We start from the raw sequence: 19,389 nt of genomic DNA on the forward strand, positions 1-19,389 counted from the left end.
ATGGCTCGGGAGGCCATCTGAGGAGAGACTCCACGACCCACAGGGCTGGGTGTGTCCTGCATCATCCCAGGTGGGTGGGATGAAGTGTCTGTCACCCTGACAATGTAGACGTGGTCTGTACAACCAAATTGGAGGCTGTGTGCAAGGGGGCCACATCCCCACGGCCTCATCGGGAGGAGACACGTGTGGGACAGCACCGGTGGGCAGGGGTGGGAGAAACATGACCTTTTGTCATGCCGAGCAGGTACAAACAGGTGCTGCCCGGAACAGAAGACTAAAGCAATGATACCAGAAAACTGGCAGATGAAACACAACACCAGATGGGTCCAGAGAAGGCCTCGCACAAATGAGATTCAATTGCAGGAAGAGAAGGCTTGCAGGCTGGAGCAGAATGCAGAGCCCAGCCCTCTGCCGTGTGGGGACGGCAGGCCGATCAGAGCAGCGCTCAGACCCACCAGGGCGCCAGGCACCCACAACATGCCAGCCGTGGGAGCCACAGGGGGGCAGTGGACATCAGCCACCCGTGTCCACAAGACATCACTGGGCAGAGTGAGTGAGGGTCAGAAAGCCTAGCACGTTAGGTAGCAGGATGACCCACAGATGAGGGAGCCCGGGCTGCGCTCGATCAGGGGGCCCCTCCCCAAACCCCACAGGTAGCTATAACCCACAACCAGGCCAGACGTGCAGTAGACGGCACAGAGGAGGGGTTGCACCAGCAACACTCCTGGTCCCGAGGTGATAAACGCACTAACAACAAAAGCGGAAAACAAAAGGCCCTCGCCCCCTGAAGCTTGAATTCCCTCACTCAGCTGAGCCCCAAACACGAACACAACCTGGGATGAATGAGAGGCAGGAAACACCTGCCACCACAACAGGGGGTCGCTGCTAAACGACAACCAGGGGGCGCCCTGCCCTGCCCTAGTGTGCTGCCGAGAGCCAGGGTGACAGCTGGCAAGCAGCGCCTGCCCAGCAGGGCTGCAGGCGGACAAGCTGGAAGGAGGACCACAAACAGGAAGTCAACAGAACTTATACATCAGTCAAAGCTGGAGGGACCTCAAATCAATAACCTCCCAAGGAAAAAGCCCAGAAAACAGAACTACCATAAAATGAAAGGATAAGAAACAAAAAAACCCCACAGAAACAATAAAATCGAAAGTGTCATAAGATACAAGTTGGTTCAATTCTGTGCAAAAAGTGTGGCTGGCCAGATAGAACAGACACAGGAGTGTGAGAACTGACAGGCCTCCGGGAACCAAGGCGGGCTCAACACAGGGCACCGTGGAGTCGAGGGATCACACCCACCCACCCAACACAGCCCCACATCCTCTCCAGACCCTACAGACAGGGTGTCACCAAGTGCCAAGACAGGACGACTCAGTAAACACTACAGGGAAAAGTGGCCCCTCAGCCCTAAGCCCACACATGTCCTGGGACAGCCCAGAGACCTTGTGGGGCAACCGGGCCATACAGCCTGGTGCCAAAGGGCCAAGCGATGGACTACTTGGGGACGGAAATTAGGGGCCAAAAAATCGTAAGGAGCAGCAATGGTCCCATTGAAGACACAATCACAGAAACTCAATGGACGATGGGGTCACATCCCAACAAAACGCTATAGTTAAAAACACACGAAACACACCTAACCTATGAAGGTGGCGGCCGAGCTGCCTCAACCGTGCTCAGAACACTCAGCGGCTCACTGCAGGCGACTGGACTCCATCTCAAGGGTAAGTGCCCTGTTCTCACCAGACTCAGAAGATGTAGATGGGTGTTTTGTGGCCGTGGTGGGAAGCGACGCCCACAAGCCTGGCATACCGTGCACTGCAGGGGGTGGGTCATCACCTGTGCCGGTGTCATGACAGCACTGCACGTGTATGGCTAGCCCCACAATCCATCAACACATAAACTTCCAAGTATGGTTTCTACTGAACACATGTCGCTTTTGCACCCCGTAAAGTTGAGCGACGTGGTTCGAGCAGCCTGAGTGGGGCTGCCGTCCTCGGAAAACCCCAGGATAAGCTGAAGGCACCTGAGAGTGGCAATGGGCTTCCTGACATATGTGGAGGGCAGTGTCACCCCAACAGCAGCAGCTGACGGGGAAAGGAAGGACACCACTTCCAGCAGCCAGTGCAGCCTGGGGGATGGGGGATGGCGCCACCTTCCTCAAGCCACGGAGGGGCAAAGGGTCGGGTGGGCGCACAGGACGAGCCACGGAGGGGCAAAGGGTCGGGTGGGCGCACAGGACGAGCCACGGAGGGGCAAAGGGTCGGGTGGGCACACAGGATGAGCCACGGAGGGGCAAAGGGTCGGGTGGGCACACAGGATGAGCCACGGAGGGGCAAAGGGTCGGGTGGGCGCACAGGATGAGCCACGGAGGGGCAAAGGGTCGGGTGGGCGCACAGGACGACCCTCGAGATCACGCGGAAAACAAGGAGCCGCCAGAGGAGCTCGAGGGGCACACGCAGGTCACGTGCTCCTGGTCCTGACGAGCCAGAGCGCACGGTGGGGGCACAGCCCAACCATGGCCACCCCAGAGAGAGCTGCAGACCACACGTGCACAAAACGCTCTGTCCCGGGTCGCTCAAGCCCTCAGTGCCTTGACCCGCAGTGGGACGCCTGGGTACAGGCCGGCCTGCATCGGAGAACAAGAACCAGAGGGGTTGTGACTTCAGCCCAGGGCAAAGGGACAGAGGGCCAGTCAGGAAGGGTCGCGCGCCTAGGAGCTGCTCAGGACAGGGCTGGAGCCTTGGGGACAGGGGTCCTAGGAGCCCCTGGACACAGCACAGGGCACGGGGGCCAGCAGGCGACTGACTGATGGCTGGGGTGAGCAGGGCACTTGGCCGTGGAAGGGGTGTGGGAGGGGCACAAGGTGAGCCAAGCGCGGGGCTGGGGATGTGGCGGGCGCACCATCTCTCGCCAGGCTGGCCAGGGCTCCCTTGGCCTTGGGCCGGCTGTTCTCTAGCTCAATCTCAATCGCGTCTTGGTAGCTGGATATTTCACCTGCAATAATCAATTAGGAACAGAAAGTAAGCACAAAATCCCTTTTCCTAAGGACCCCGGGGCATCTGCGTGGCAGGATGGCTGGTTACCTTCAACTTCCTCCAGTTTTTTTGACAGGACTTGTTCAAGCTGAAAACGAAGAGGATGGGGACACTGAGTGACAGGACCAGATGTGGGGCCCCTGCAGGCCTGTCCCTGACGCAGTGGGGGCTGACGTTGGCCTCGCTGCGAACTTGCTTCACTGCTGATGAGGGGTGAATGCAGCAGCCTTGGGGGGCCGGGAGGGGGAGACTGAGCTGTGGGCCAGGCCTCGCAGAGAGGGGGAGACTGAGCTGTGGGCCCTGCCCTCGCAGAGAGGGACACGTGTGCAGCCCTCTAGGCAAACATTAGCAGCTGGGCCCTGCAGAGAAGTGCACTCCCCCTGAGCACGGCGCCCTAGAAGCCGCTGAGGGGGAGCCCGGGGAGAAGGGCTGGTATGCAGTGCCCCATCACCACACCCCCTTGAGCCCCCGTGACTAAGCTGCCAGTTCTGGAACAAGAACGTGGAGTGTCAGGCCAATGGCTGCCAGGAGCCCAGGAGCTGCCGGTGGAAAGGGGTTGGGGGGTGGCTCGCCTGCTTCACACGCAGCTTCCTCTGCCCGGCTGTGTACGATGGGGGGTCACACTCCTCCTCCAAGTCAATCTTCATAAACTCGTCCACGGTCAGCTGACTGGTGGGGGTGTCTTCAAATTCCGTGAGCCTAAGACAGAGACGAGAGAGAGCCTATGCCCCTGAAAAGAGCCAGTTAAACCAGCACCCTGTGCACGAAGCAGCCTCCGGGCCCCAGCGCCCTGATCACACTCAGCTGGGGGCACAGCCCCATGGCTCCCCAGACACACTCAGAAAAGGCCCCGGGAGGGGAGGCGCCCGCAGCCCAGCCAGTCGAGCACTGGTCTGCCCGACCGGAGGTTAACCCTCAACTCACTCACCCTCCTATGCTCTTCAAAATGTTTCATGAAAGAATTTCACAAGAGAGTTAGAAGTCAAATAAACACATAATTTTCCAGCTGCCTTTGAAAACTGCCATAGGACAGACGTCGGCTGAAAACCAGCCAAGTGCTGCAGACTGGTGGCGAACTCGGGAGGATGGGTCGGCCAGCGGCGCCGTGCTCCCTCCGCTCTCTCTCCCAGTGCAGGTGCGGCTGGAGCTGGGCTGTAGCAACCCGTCAACTCCGTGCCCCAAAGCAGGACCTTGACAGGTCACGCGGTTACACAGACGTGTGGTTTCCTGAGCTCGGCTTCCCCCAGGTCACTTAGGCCACAGCGAGCAGAAGGCTGGTGAGGCCGCCCTCAGTGCCCACTTCCTGACCCTAGAGCCGGGGCAACCTTACAAACCATTGTCCACCTCAACTTAGTTTAAAGGAACAAGGTGTAGAAGGAAGGGGCCACCATCGCAGACATGGCGGTGCAGCCCCGGGGGGCGGGGGGTGACTGGGACCCTCTGCAGGGGCTGTGCCAGGGTCCTGACCAGACAGAAGGACCCTGGGAGGGCCCATGCCAGGACCCGAGGAGGTGGCCCCGACCCGCAGGCCTGGCCCAGCCCAATGGAGGAGGAGCCCCGCCCTCAGGCCGCCGGCAACAGCCACCCACCTCTTCCGCAGCGTGGACTCGCACACCTTGACCACGCTGATGACCTCTTTGACCGTTCTCCGGAAGTCGTGCATCCTAGCTGCGACCAGAAGTGCTAGAAAGGAACACAACAGGGGGTTGTGAAGCAGGACACGAGACGCAAAGGCCGACCCTGCACTCAGAGGGCTGAGGACCGTGGGCAGCCAGGCCCCTGCCTGGGCGAAGCTGGGTTCTCCGCCCTGTGGGCGTGGCTGCACCGGTATGTGTGGTGGCCAGAACACTGAGACCCACGCACTGCTCTGCGTGCGACGATGCCGGCCTTACAAAATGTTAAAAGTGTTGGTCACACGCTCTGCGGTTAAATAAAAGTTCTGTGTTTTGAGAATTTCACATAAGCCCTCAAAGTTGATGAGTTCACTCTGCGGTGACTTGTGTGGGAAAAGCTGGCTGGCTGATGACTGAGGACACATCCCAGGGCTGGGGAGAAAAGGGAGTGGGCCCTGTGGACTGCACATGGCGACCAGATTCTGGACTGCACTCTCAACGTAAGGCTTGAGATGGAAGATGGACCTAGGGCAGCGATGACCCTCCTGGTGGCTGAGTGGGGACACGGGCCCCTCACGTTCTGGGAGAGAGGGGCCCTGGGTGAGGGGACGAGAGGAAGAGCAAGGGCTGTGCCAGCCTGAGGGCCTCCTGGGAGGGGGTTCCAGGTCTAGGGGTTCCATCGGACTGATGCCGCTGGGAACACCACAGACTGTGTTCGGGCAGCTGCCACCAGAGGGGACACCACACAGCTGTCCCGTGGGGGCCAGGGCACCCTCTGCAGTAACAACTCAGTGTGGGGGAGGGCTGGCCACATGACCGTGCCCCAGCAGTCAAGCCCACGGTTCCCTCAGTAGCTAAGGGTCCTGCCCCTCCTCTAGCTCTGTGGGGGAGCAGGTAGAGGAGGGAGGTGGCTCTGGAGCCCCCACCCCCACCCCAGCAGCCAGGCCACCCGACGCCGAGACCCCTACCTGCCCCACAGAGGCCTGAGGGACGCCGGCCCGTATGCATCCAGTCCCTCTTCATCCTCTGCAGGAGCCTCAAGGCCGTCATGGACACCTCGTGGTTCCTGTCGCCGAACTCCAGCAGGTGGGCGAAGCGTGGGATGTACAGGCAGGGGTCTGTGGCGACACACGCCTCAGTGCGGGCCCTGGGCAGGAGCAGCCTCCCCGTCGGCCAGCAGAGCCGCCCACAGGGCCACCCTCCTGTCGTTCCACTGCACAGGCTCCCTGTGGTCCTCCCGCCCGAGACTCGCAGCCTCCCTGACCCTCAGCTGGCGGCCCTCAGTGCACGCCCGCCCCGGCGGGGCGGCTGCTGCAGGCAACGTGGGGCTCTGGGCAGTGACAGTTCTGCGCATGGGTGGGGCAAGCAGACCCACACATAATACTTTGCTGTTTCATTTGGCATTTCGTGGGTGAGAAGTGAAGTCGAGTGTGTTTTTCACATATTTATTTGCTGCATTTACTCTTGTGAAATATCAGCTTCCGTCTTCTGCCCTTTTGTCTATGGGCACGTGCCTCATCTCTTTACATGCGAGTAAGTGCCTACTGCTTCCTAAGGGAAAGCCAGCCTGCCCAGGAAGGACCCCTGCATGCCCCCAGGCTCTGGCCTAGGAGGTTTTATGGAGCTCCCAGCCTCTAGGGCCGCCAGCGCTACTGAGTCACTTACGGAACTCAGCTGATTCCTGGCACTGCCACAGGTGCCATGCAGGAGCCATGCAGGCTCTGTGGAAGGCTCTATGACGGAGAACATCAGGGCGAGACCTTTGGACAGGACCCTCTAGCAAAGCCTCACAAGAGGGGCCACTGGGGCTGAGGCATGTGGGGGGGCACTGGATGGGAGCCACATGCACTGGCAGATGGCGGAGTGGCAGAGGCAGACCGGGAGACCCTGGCAGGCACAGCAGGGGACCAGTGAGCTCATTAAACCCCCAACAGGAGCAGGTGACAAGAGACGCCCCTATGTGCCAGCGCCAGGCACCCTGCCTCTGCTCAACGACCTGACCACTTCTCCCTGCTTCCCAGCATCTACAGGGCTTATGGGACTGAGCTCTGGCCCTGGAAGCCCTGGGAGATCGGACAGCCTTGGCTTACATAAAGGGACCAGGAAAGGTTTCTGAGGCCACAGAGATTGGCACCAGCCACTGAAGCAGCATGGGTACTCAAGGGACTGCATGCACCCAGGTGGCACTCCCCTGCACTGACCAGCGAGCAGCGCCTCTCGGCTGATACACCAGCAAGATCCTAACATCTGTCCAGCCCAGCCCCCAACACGGGCAGCTGCTACCCCTTATCCCCTTTCCAGGTGAGCAGACGGCACAGAGACCACATGGTGCCCACGCACGTGGCCACCACGGGGCAGGCTCAGGTTGGAGCCTGGGCAGTCTGGAGCTACAGCCCACTACCACCCTGCGTGCTTGTTTTTGCACTGGTTTGCAGTCCTCTTTGGTGATTTGGTTGCTAAAAAAGATACTATTGGGAGAAAACAGATATATTTTAGAAATTATACACTTGTTAAGATTTCTATTTTTTATAAGTCATAAACCTTCAGAACTGGGGATTAAAAGCACGTTAAAAGAGCTCATCCTGGTTGAGCTGGAACTTTGACACTGATTAGTTCTTAAAACAGAAAAATGTGAGTTTAAAAATACTGGGGGCGGCTGGATGGCTCAGTTGGTTAGAGCGCGTCCTCTCAACAAGGCTGCCGGTTCAATTCCCGCAAGGGATGGTGGGTTGCGCCCCCTGCAACTAAGATTGAAAACCGCGATTGGACTTGGAGCTGAGCTGCACCCTCCACAACTAGATTGAAGGACAATGACTGATGGGTCCTGGAAAAACACACTGTTCCCCAATAAAAATTTTTTTAAAATAAATAAATAATAAAAATACAGGTAAAAGTTTCAAGAGAAATACATCGGGAGACTGGGGTGATGGTTGGAGGGACTGGGGCATTGCAATGGGGGAAGGGAAGCAGAAAGCTAAGGGGGAAAGCAACATCCCACAAATTCAGATCACGTGACCTAAGTGAGATTCTTTCATCAGCTTGGATAAAAAGTCTAAATCCAGGCTATGCTACTTTTTACAAGACACACACACACACACACACACAAAGAGGCAAAAATGCGAAGGAGAAAAAGCTCTGCGCGGACACACAAACAGAGTCACCCAGGGCAGAAGACAGCAGCGAAGCCATGGCAGCCTTGAGATTCAAGGCAAGGGAACAGTGAAAGAGACCAAAGGGAACATTTTAAGGGAACAACCACCTTAAAGAAGGTAACACAGACACAGAGAAATACAGCAAGAACTAAACACAGCAGAAAGTGCTGGAGACAGATTTCTAAGCACTCTAATGTGAGCCTTTAACACAGTTCTCTCAAATTTAACAAAGTGACTAGAGGAGAAAAGACTGAGTACAGGAGCGGGACCTCATCACCACAGGCTGGACCTAACAAATGTATTTTTAAGTTCAATGCCCGGTAAATAGTGATCGTGCCTCTCGGAAGTCTGAGGGACAGTTACAGACGTTGACCATGTTAGAGCACAAAGAAGCCCTCAACAGGACCAGACCGGCCCAGAGAACAGAACTCTCACAGGACATGCATGCCCTTTGACCTCAAGTATAAGAACACTAAAAACGTAGCCAAAAAGAGATAAACACAGTCCCCTCACCTCCAAGCAAACTATTAGGAAACTAAAGACCGATCTTTTAGGTAACTTTGTAGACTTAAATGCTTTGTTAAAGAGAAAACAGTAAACTAAGCATCGAGTAGAAAATTAAAAGTTAAAGTATTTAAAGTAGACAAAAAAGAGTAACGAAAAATAAATTACCACCACCAGGCAAAAAGTTCTGAAAGACAAAAACCAAGACAGTGGGGTAATGGTTGGTATAAGGACAGAGACCCGGGGGACAGGAGAGGGTCTGGGAACAAACCGCCATACACGTCAGTGACCTCCCGCAAGATGCCAGAAGGGGGAAGGGCATGTCTTCAACAAATGCTATTGGAGAACTGGACACTCACACGCAAGAGACTGAAAAAGGATCCTTACCTTGTGTCATATACAAAGACTAACTCAAAATGGAGTAAAGAGGTAACTGTAAGACATGAAACTATAAAACTCCCAAAAGAAAACTTAGGGGAAAGCTTCCTAGCATTGGTGTGGGCAATGGTTTCTTGGATGTGACACCAAATCACAGGCAACAAAAGCAAAAATAGACAAATGGGATACACCAAACTTAAAGACTTAGCTGTAGCAAAGGAAACAACAGACTGAAAGGGCACTGGGAAAATAAATGGAAGAATATACAGAAGGTGCCAAAAAAATGTATACACATTTTAAGAAAGGAAAACACTGTATTAAAATTGTAATACTCAATGTATACCAATAACAAATAACGAATACAAGTCATGTGTATACATTTTGTTTGGCACCCCTGGTATTTTCAAATCACATGTCTAATAAGGGCTTAACATTTTCTATAACTCCTTAACAACAAAAACCCAATCAAAAAGTGGGCAAAGGATTTGAATAGTTGTTTCTCCAAAGACACAGAGAAAGCCAACAGGCATGTGACAAGGTGCTGCAAGTCACTGACCATCGTGGAAATGCGGATCACCCCACCATGACATAGCTCGCCTGCTGGTGGGTGAGGTCAGGGCGGCCCCACGGAAACGGGCTGCACACGACACCCTGGGCCCTGCTCTCAGCCCACAGCCGCCCTGCTGGACACCGTCTGGGACTCGGCGGGGCCGAGTAACTGGGCAAACACAGCCACCGGCCGAGCCTGCCCCGCCCGCAAAACCGCAGCCCGGCTCCTCCCAGCGCCCCGCACGCCCTCATCGCCCGCCCGCACCGCCCGCAGGGGCGGGTCCACGGGCAAGCACGTCATGCGGGGGCGGGGCGGGCCGGGAGCAGGCCCGGGCGCCGTGACGCGGCGTGACGCGCAGGCGGGACGGCGCCCCCTGCGGCCCGGCAGCCGGCGGCCGGGCGAGGGAGCAGCGCCCGCCGCGGCCCCATGCTGCTGCCCCTGGCCTGCCTGCACGGCCGGGTGGCGCAGTGCCTGACCGCGCTGCTCGTGCTCGCGGAGCCGCCCCCGAGGCCCCGGCGCTGCGCGAGGGCGCACGGCGCACCGCCCCCGCGCGCGGAGGCCGCCCTGCCCGCGAAGATGGCCGCGGAGCTGTACGCGCCCGCCGGGGCCGCGGCCGCCACCGCCACGGACATCGCCAACAGCAACGCCGCCGCTTCCTCCGCCTCCGCGGCGGGCAGGAAGGGCCCGCCCAGCGTCCCGCCGCCCGCCCCGCTGCCGCCCGCGCCCTCGCCGCCTGCGCCCGACAACAACAACTTGGAGAGCCCCAACTGGCAGTCCTTCCACCCGACCCTGCGCGAGAGGTGAGCCCGGGCCGAGCCCGGCCATGACCGCGCCCCCCGCCGCGGCCCCCGCCCGCGCCAGCCGAGCCCCGAGCTGTGTGCCTTTCCCTTTACAGGAACGCGCTGATGTTCAACAACGAGCTCATGGCCGACGTCCACTTCATTGTGGGCCCCCCAGGCGGGGCCCGGAGAGTGCCTGCCCACAAGGTTGGTAGAGGCTTGGCCCTTTCAGCTCCCAAAGCGACAGGCCACCTCCTGAGTGCGCACTGTCCTCCTCCCTGGGTGTGGCAGCTGCCGGGGGCAGGGAGGGCCCAAGGCTCAGGGCAGCTCTCTTTCACCCACAGTACGTCCTGGCTGTCGGTAGCTCAGTCTTTTATGCCATGTTTTACGGAGATCTGGCAGAAGTTAAGTCGGAAATCCACATCCCCGACGTGGAGCCCGCCGCTTTCCTCATCTTGCTAAAGTAAGTCGGCTCCACTGGCTGCAAGGATGGGGTGGTTCCTCTCTGCCTGGTTGCCCCCAGCCGGCATCCTGGAGCAGAAGTCCACGGGGACTGAAGGGCTCCAGCCCCAGGCCCTGGGTGCCCGGCGTGCCCCGCACGGCCTGTGACATGGTCCCCGCCCTGCCTAGGTACATGTACAGTGATGAGATTGACCTGGAAGCCGACACAGTGCTGGCCACGCTCTACGCTGCCAAGAAGTACATTGTCCCTGCGTTAGCAAAAGCCTGTGTCAACTTTCTGGAGACAAGTCTGGAAGCCAAAAACGCCTGTGTCCTGCTGTCCCAGAGCCGGCTGTTTGAGGAACCTGAGCTGACCCAGCGCTGCTGGGAGGTCATCGATGCGCAGGCTGAGATGGCCCTAAGGTCCGAGGGCTTCTGTGAGATTGACTGGCAGACGCTGGAAATCATCGTGACGCGGGAGGCCCTGAACACCAAGGAGGCAGTGGTGTTTGAGGCCGTCCTGAACTGGGCCGAGGCGGAGTGCAGGAGGCAAGGCCTGCCGCTCACCCCACGCAACAAGAGGCATGTTTTGGGGCCAGCGCTCTATCTGGTCCGCATCCCAACCATGACCCTGGAGGAGTTTGCCAATGGCGCCGCCCAGTCGGACATCCTGACGCTGGAGGAGACCCACAACATCTTCCTGTGGTACACGGCGGCCAACAAGCCCCTGCTGGCCTTCCCGCTGACCAAGAGGAAGGGCCTCGCCCCGCAGAGGTGCCACCGCTTCCAGTCTTCCGCCTACCGCAGCAACCAGTGGCGCTACCGTGGGCGCTGTGACAGCATCCAGTTTGCTGTGGACAGACGGGTATTTGTGGCGGGGCTGGGCCTGTACGGGTCCAGCTCTGGAAAAGCCGAGTACAGCGTGAAGATTGAACTCAAGCGGCTGGGGGTGGTCCTGGCCCAGAACCTGACCAGGTTCGTCTCGGATGGCTCCAGCAGCACCTTCTCGGTGTGGTTTGAACAGCCCGTGCAGGTGGAGCAGGACACCTTCTACACGGCCAGCGCCGTCCTGGATGGCAGTGAGCTCAGCTACTTCGGGCAGGAGGGCATGACAGAGGTGCAGTGTGGGAAGGTGACCTTCCAGTTCCAGTGCTCCTCAGACAGCACCAATGGGACCGGCGTCCAGGGCGGGCAGATCCCCGAGCTCATCTTCTATGCCTGAGGGGCATGGGGAGGGCCGCAGCTGACAGGCTCCGCACACTTGTATGCAGTCAGCTAGCGCAGCTGGGAAATCGACTTTTTCTATACGGCCAGAGCCTCGGTTTCTGAACCCTGGTGGCTGGGCCTCACAGGTGTCTCCTGCACGTTGGAGTGCACATTTCAGGTGAAGGGCAGATTTGGGGGCACACAGCAGGCCGAGACCCTGCCAGGGGCGCCCACGCCACCTGCTTTAGGGGCTGGACCGTCCCTCCCAGCCTCCTGGATTCCATTCTAAGTGTTTTGAGCTTAATCTAAGACCTTCCCTTCAGATCCAAAATCGGGGAAGTCACTTAAAACAGTTTACCTCTTTAAGTGGATTTTCATAATAAAGTTGTAATAAAGGGAGAACCGAGTGTAGAGAAGCACCTGCAGGACGCCCGAGTTCTCGCCGACTGGGCCCAGCGCCTCCCCAGCAGCACAGAAAACCTCCATCCTGAACCAGGCCGACCAGGTCAGAAGCAAGCCACGGCCCAGGAAGCCCGTGTCCCCGTCTGCCCTCTACCGGCAGGCCAGACCTCTACCATCGGGGCAGGCTTGCTTCCCGGGGCTGTGGCTAGAATGCTTGGTAAAGAGTGCTAGCTGCTCAGAAAAAGCCCTACTGTACGCCTGGGATGCGGATTTGAGGGGAGCAGGTGGGGGTGGGGGCGCTGCAGGGTAAAGCAGGTTCTCCTCCCCACTGCACACTCCCTGGGCAGTTGCTTTGTTTCTGAAAAACTTCGGCCTGACCCCCAGAGGAAGGGACAGCTTCAGTCAGCACAGGGATGTGGCCTCTTGGGAGGAGAGCGTGGCTGGGAGCTTGTCTGTGGTCCTCCCTGCTGGACTGGGCTTCCCAGCCCCAGGGCACCATCATGGGGGTGACCCAGGAGCACAGCCCCTGCCCGCTGCCTCCTTACTACGAAGAAATGCACTTCTGGACGCTGCCAGGCACAGGAAGGGGCAGCCTCCCCAGGCAGACTGAAAACCATCCTCCCAGGAAAGCTCTAATAAAGGCCCTGCTGTTCCATCTGCGCCCAGGTCCTGCCTTCCCCGAGGCAGCTGGCTGCCAGGTGTATTCCTCAAGCGGTGGACACACGGGTCCCCACGCAGAGCACCACATGGTTCCCTTGGTCCACACCCTTTTCCACACCTGCTGGGGACTGACCTCAGCATTCTGGTTTTAAATCAGAAATAACCGCCACGCACTGGGCTCCTGGCAGCTTTGCAGGACACGTTTCTTACCCCCGCGCATCCTCACACTTGCACACAGCCCCCAGCCCATCCCAAGCGCTGGCACCGTTGCTGCGCCCAGCGGCCCTGCCGTACCTATTGCTGGTGCGTTGATGCACAGCTCTCGCGCCAGGAGGAGGAACGTCTTGCCCAGCACATACACGTTCACCTGTCAGGAAGAACCATACGATGGTGCATTTGTACTTAGGACACGGCACCTCACCTCTTCTTAAGTTTCATTGTTTACACGTTAAACAACTCCTTGTCAAAGCCCCCGCCCCCCAGGCACAGGCCACACCTTGGCCGAGCTGCCCCCTGCTGTTCGGCCCGGCCGTATAGCAGTCTGAACAAAGTGCAGAGCTGGCATCCTGCCCTGCCAGGCCCTGCCTGCCCCAGGACTCAGGCCTCCCAGAGGGCAGGTCCGCCCTCTGGCTCTGGCTTCTCAGACAGCTGGCTCCCTCACTTGATTCAGCCTGGCCTGTGGGCCCCTGAACCAGGGCCCCTCTGCCCAGTGCCCAAGAGGCCACCAGAAAAGACTGATGAAGTCGAGACCTTGGTGTGTGCTGCGTCTAGCCTAGGGAGCTCAGGAACAAGGCGGTGAGGGTCCTTGTGGGGCACCCTGCACCCCCGCTGGGCACTCACATCCCGAGGCACTCCTGAAGACTCCAGGAGAAGCCATCACGAGGGCAGCTGGCTCACGGAGCTCACGGCCTGCCCAGCCTGTGCATGCGGCGCGTGCCTGTGCCCACGTGCATCTTCCTAGGAGCACCGCAGCCCTCGGGGCTTCCCAGCAGGCCCCGTCTGTTCAGACCTGACCTGCCCCCCACATGGTCTCCCCTCCATCGCGTGGCGCATCCCTGGCCCTCCCTGCCCACAGCTCCTCCACGTCCCTGACTCGTGTCCCAGGCAGACGAAGACCTGGACGCTGCGGAGAAGGGCTGATGGCCTTCCAATGGGAAGTCTAATGTTAAAAGGGCGAAGTACGTGAAACAAGTTATGGCCAGAGATGCTGTCCTTCGTTAGTACTTATCAGAAATCATGACACTTTTGTCTAAGGGTCACTCTGTCCGGGCTCATCTCTGTGACGGCTGCTGGTCATGGCTGGGTATGGACGGCCAGCCCTTCCCACTCCTCCCCCAATGGCAGGTGAACTGCGCATATGGGCGCTCCTGGCTCCACCTCTGAGGGCCTGTGTCCCTCCCTAGGAAGTGAGCACCCCTGTTGGCCTCGGCATACAGGGGCTTCCTGCCCACAGCCTGGTCACCCTGCATGAGGGTGTTCCCCGTGCACTCAGCCAGGAGTGCTGAACCTTGGGTGTGTGAATTAAGTACAAAACTTGACCCTGAACCTGGGTGCTGTTTTCCAATTTTAAGTCCTTTGCTCATTTCTGCTAAACAGTCAGTCCTTGGCAGTGCGAGCTCCCTCAGTGAGGCCCTCACCTACACGGCTCCACATCCACAGACCACTGCCCTGGAAAGCTGGGCCAGCCCACTCCAGGACACTACGCTGGAGGGAAGGGACGCGCGCGCACTGGCCCCAGCTGCCAGGCCACCTCGCCCTCCTGGCACGCCCCTCCACCTCGGGCTTTAGAAGGGTGAAGCAACTGGTGTGTGTGCCCAGCCTGAGCTTGCGGGCTCTCGCTGGCTCAGCCCCGGTGAGCGGGGGACAGCCAACCCAGTCACCCTCTTCCATCTGGACACCTGAATGGTTTCCCATTTCCAAAGCTGTGAAGTGAAAAACTACCAGACCCCGCTCCCTCCAGGCAGGGCCCCAGCACTTCCTCGGTGGCTGTCCTGCGGGCCTCACTCCTGTCCTTCCTGGGAAGTCACCGGATGGAAACGAGGCCACGTGGCCTTGCCCTGAACGGAGCTGGGCACATGCAGTGTTGAATTCCCACAATTCCAATGGGCTATTTTTAGCCTGACCACGGAATATTCCAGCAGGACTTACGAGAGATACCATTTATAAAGACAGCTGAGAGGACAAAAACAGGCAACATCAGATTTAAGTAAAAGTCTACCTGTTAGCTGCCCCTGGGGGTAGTGTGGCGCCCGGATCTGAACAAAGCTTCCCCATGGGGTGGAATTCATGTGGCTCCTGCATGAACCCTCACACTGTAGACACGCCTGTTTCAATGACATTATTTCTCCAAGTCCTCAGGGGAGAGATCACTGAGGGCCCAGCCCCAGGGCATCACCAGGAGGCCGCCCTCCTGGTGGCCCTGCCTGGCATTGCCCCCGCCCCCAAGTGTCCCATCCACATGGGTATCCCTCTCACTGGGTCTTTCCATCACGTTCTGTCCCTTGGAAATGAGAGATTGTACAGAAAATGCATTCCTGGGACCCAGAAAGCAAATTTCTCTAAATAGACCATAAATACAGGTTTTTGTATCATTTAAAACATATGCAAGCGAGTCCATTTTTGTTCTTTTAAAGAATCTCCCGAGCCTAGGACAGAGCCCTCTGGGTCTCTCCACTGACTTTAGTCCACCAGCTTAGGACACCACTGTGACCCCATGTCCACTTCCTCCCACCAGAGGCCATGCCACCCTGTGCCCTTCACCTGCAGACTCTCCCACCCAGCCAGCGCACGCCCCGAGCACAGCCCCTGCGGGCAAGGGCCTCCAGAAGGAGACGGCTTACCTGGAGCAGGTCGCTGAGGTCCAGGAGCATGTCTGCGGGGTCGTCAAGGAGCATGTCACCCAGGCCCAAGGACCCTTAGAAATCTGCTCAGCACCCACCAGGCAGGGAGATGGAGGCAGCAGCAGTGCTGAGCAGAACCTTCTAGAGACCCCAGTGAACCACGACCAGGACGGGGGTGGCTGCAGGGTGGTCCTCGGGCTGCATGCTGCATCACAGCACCCACGAGGGCCCCGCCCAGTCAGGCATCCCCTGGCTGGCACAGCCCACTCATGCACAACGACATTTACTCATTTCCACGAGCACTCGCTGAGTGCCTGCTGCACGCTCCTGGGGACAGACACATGGACACTCGGCCACCCTTGGTGGCCGGCAGGCACAGCCACAGTGCTGGTGCTCAAGGGGACAACTGTGGGACTCTGGCGTGGGCCCTGTCCTTGCTCGCAGCAGCTGATTAAATAGTAACCAGAATATGTCCTAAGCTATTCAAAACTCAGCTGGACACACACGAATACAAAACACAAGCCTCTGAGTAAGGAACTCATCAAATGAAGTGAAAATGAATGTCATTCAGGGCCTGCTGTGGCTTTCAGAAGTAACTAGAAAGACATGATCAGGAGGCTGAATCAGAGCCCAGACCAGGTATCGGGAGGGAAAGCCTGGGCCTGAGCCCGTCACGGAGGGAGGGCGTCCCTGACACCACAGCCTGCCAGGGGTGGACGCTGAACACCAACTCAGGTCCCGTCTGCTAAGTTCTGCCTACAGGCGCATTCTTCATCGGGGGACCCCCACACGAGACAGGTAATGCCACGGTGCACACCACCATCTAGTGAGAAAGCTGAGGATGAGGAAGGGCCATGGAAGGCTGCACCTGTAAATACACAGTGACACTGAAGGGAAACACAAGGTAACAAGGCCGAAAGAACACACACTGCAAGACCCCAACTGTGCCACGCACGCTCTGGAAAACGCAAAGCTGTGGGGACAGTACCAGGATCAGTGGTCACCAGGGTTGGGGGAAAGGGGAGTGGGCGGAGCACAGGATTTTCAGGGCGGTGAAACCGCGTGTCTGGTACCACAGTGGCACCTGCATTTGTCAAGCCCGTGGATGGCACAACACCAAGAGGAGGCATATGTAAACTGGATTCTGGGCGATAATGACATGTGACGCATGTCCATCAGCTGTCACACAAACACTAATGCAGGTGTCAACAGGAACCGGTGTGGGGCGACGCATATGGAAGTCTCCAAAACGCGACCTCTGAAAGATAATAAAACAAAAGCCCAAAAATGGGCCCAACGGCTTTGAACAGATGCTTTGAAGAGAAGCAAAGAGCCAACAAGCACATGAGGAAGACCCCTCCCCTTGGTTATCCCAGAAATGCGAGTTAGAGAGACACCCGTCCCCGGAGTACCCGTGCTGGGGATTCTGGGACAGTGCGAGTTAGAGAGACACCCGTCCCCGGAGTACCCGTGCTGGGGATTCTGAGACAGTGTGCAGTGGGACAGCTGCTCTGGTAAAGGCCGCGAGGTGCCTACACAACTGAGCGTGCACCTCCCTTCTGGCCAGCAGGAAGCACACATCCACAGGAAGACAAAGAACGTTCACAGCAGCCTCCTGGACAGTCGTCAGAGGGGACCAGCTCCGTGTGCATCAACAGGACAGCCAAGACCTGTCACACATGCATAGTGGACGATTGCAGAGCAGCCAGTACCTAAACTCAGTGTGGCGGCCTGACTGGACAGTGAATCCCTGGGGGGACCTGGCTGCACAGATGCACGCGTTTGTCACAGCTCACCCAAGGACACAGCTAAGACCTGTGAACTGCCTTTTATGCCAATTTTACCTCAGAAGGAAAAAAGACCACGAACAAATACTGTGATCAAGTCAGGTCGCGATCTGCCTGCAGGAGGCTGGGAATGGGCACATGCCTGCAACTCGCTTTGAAACGTGCCAAACAGAACCCGGCTGAGGGATGGAGAGGGGTATGGAGCAGTGGGGAGCGAGGGCCAAGGAGTGACCGGCAGACTGCGAGGGCCTCTGCGCAGTTCTCACCCCTGTGCCAGGTGTTTGAGACTTTTTATGATAAACTGGCAGGGGAGAGGATGTATATTTTAAAAGGAGGTTGGAATTCAACGTCACCAAGTTAAAATGACTGTCTCCTTGCCATGATGGCGACAGGGACCTGCCCCTGATGTCCACTGCCTGTTAGGAATCATTCGCGGGAGGGTCCAGACAACCGAAGCTCTCCTCTGAGCAGCACAATTGGAGCCGTGGATCTCCTCACAGGCCCATCCTGGGCCAGGGCCCGTTAATGCTCTTGGGGCCTGACAAAGGTGGGTTCCCGACCTAATGAGCACTTGGGGGGTTTCTGGTGGCTTCAGAAAGTCTTCTGTCAGCCTGGCTGGTAGGCCAGTGTCCTTCCAGCAGTCTCTCTCAACCTTCTCGGCTCAGGGACAGCACACTGCCAACCTTGGTGGGACACGTAAAAGCCAGCAGGGACCGGGTCTTCTGAAGCCCCGATGAGCTGAGCCGAGCACTCAGGCATGAGCACATCGGTTCCCACAGCCCGGTCCCTGCCACGTTCTAGTCGGTGGCACCGAGTGCCCACCTAGAAGAAATGCACATACATAGAGAATGACAGCAATAAAACACCTTCAGATTCTGGAAAACTCCTGAGAGTCCAACAGACCACAGCACGGGGTCCCCGGCAGAGCTCAGCCAGTCTCCAGGGAAGTATGCAGATGACCAGGCCCTACCACCACTGCCCAGGCGTCCGGGACTAGCGCCACTGGGAAGCAACACGGGACAGGGCCACCTGCACCACCTTGCTTCTGGGAGAACAATCACAGATGGAACCTGATTTAAACTCAAACTCACACTGGTAAGTGGAAAAAGGAACGGAGATTTAAACAAGGCAGAACTAAAAGTCAGAAAACACAAGCTCCCCCACACAGCCTCGCATCGAGTTTTAGCAGGTGGGTGAGGGGAGAGAACCACGCCCAGTCCAACAGAAGGGCTGAGAGGCTGCACAACGCTGGACCTTCAGCAGATAGAGGGTGGGACCGCAGGGCAGCAAGACGGGAGCACACACCTCCATTCCCAGCTTCTGGTGGGACCAGAGAGGGCGAGTCCCCTGAGGAGAGGACACCACCTCACCCAGCAGGTCAACCTGCCCAGCACCACCAGTGCACCGCCCACAGCCCCACCTCAGCCCACCCAGCCAGCTGCTGTGCCTGGCAGAGTGAGAAGCACCCCACACGGCCCCAGCGCCTGCTTCTGTGGGCACTGAGCCCCTGCTGCACAGGGTACAGAAGGAGCTTGGCTACCACCTCGGGTGGTTCTCTCACCCCCAGCTTGGGCCTCAGAACCATGACAGGTCAGACAGAGACCACACCTGAGGATACACGTAGCCCGGCCTCAACCTGCCCTGAGGGGCCAGTCTGGGCACCCTCTCCTCAGCACATGGTGGAGGTGGTGGGGGGGGGCCTGCAGACAGTGCAACTGGTCAATCCCCCTCCTCAGTAGGAATGGAGAGGGCCAACGCGACGGCACTGAGTGAATGAAAGCTAACAGAGCAGGAGCAGCCGTGACAACAGGCTGGGGAGCGTTGTCAGGAGCACAGAGACACAACCTCTCGGACGAGCCACAGTAATAACAGGTAAATGTACTTAAAGGAAGACAGAACAGCCAAATAGTTGATTTCTCTACGAGGTGGTAGGAAAGGGAGAGAACCAAGAACAGACGGAACAAACCGAACGTAAAACGGCAGAAATAAACTCATGTCAATACGCACATTAAACTGCAAGACACAAAATGCTCCAATAA

The 19,389-nt window shown here is 58.0% G+C and overlaps 2 protein-coding genes across 4 annotated transcripts in view; one reads left to right on the plus strand and one right to left on the minus strand.

Annotated features, from left to right (window-relative positions):
* Nucleotides 1-19,389, minus strand: part of BRF1 (BRF1 general transcription factor IIIB subunit) — a 52,098-nt gene that overhangs the window by 12,316 nt on the left and 20,393 nt on the right. For all 3 annotated transcript variants that reach the window (XM_088797588.1, XM_088797587.1, XM_074326764.2), the window contains 7 exons: nt 15,564-15,595; nt 13,018-13,090; nt 5,620-5,769; nt 4,628-4,721; nt 3,611-3,737; nt 3,087-3,126; nt 2,905-2,997 (listed from right to left, as the gene is read on the minus strand). In XM_088797588.1, coding sequence (XP_088653714.1) covers nt 2,905-2,997; nt 3,087-3,126; nt 3,611-3,737; nt 4,628-4,721; nt 5,620-5,769; nt 13,018-13,090; nt 15,564-15,595 — 609 coding nt within the window. The remainder of the gene's footprint in view (nt 1-2,904; nt 2,998-3,086; nt 3,127-3,610; nt 3,738-4,627; nt 4,722-5,619; nt 5,770-13,017; nt 13,091-15,563; nt 15,596-19,389) is intronic.
* On the plus strand, nt 9,515-12,718 carry BTBD6 (BTB domain containing 6). Its single transcript, XM_019747196.3, has 4 exons — nt 9,515-10,035; nt 10,131-10,221; nt 10,359-10,477; nt 10,645-12,718. Exons 1-4 carry the CDS (start codon nt 9,662-9,664, stop codon nt 11,675-11,677), a joined length of 1,617 nt encoding a protein of 538 aa, XP_019602755.2. The 5' UTR covers nt 9,515-9,661; the 3' UTR covers nt 11,678-12,718.

The sequence above is a fragment of the Rhinolophus sinicus genome, chromosome 3 (genome assembly GCF_057876585.1).
Source record: "Rhinolophus sinicus isolate RSI-liver-muscle chromosome 3, RSI-T2T, whole genome shotgun sequence".
In the NCBI taxonomy this organism is placed as follows: domain Eukaryota; kingdom Metazoa; phylum Chordata; class Mammalia; order Chiroptera; family Rhinolophidae; genus Rhinolophus; species Rhinolophus sinicus.

Coding starts and splice junctions, on each gene's coding strand:
- BTBD6 (XM_019747196.3), top strand. CDS start 9,662: ATGCTGCTGCCCCTGGCCTGCCTGCACGGCCGGGTGGCGCAGTGCCTG. Junction 10,222..10,358: donor GGAGAGTGCCTGCCCACAAG/GTTGGTAGAGGC, acceptor TTTCACCCACAG/TACGTCCTGGCTGTCGGTAG. Junction 10,478..10,644: donor GCTTTCCTCATCTTGCTAAA/GTAAGTCGGCTC, acceptor CGCCCTGCCTAG/GTACATGTACAGTGATGAGA.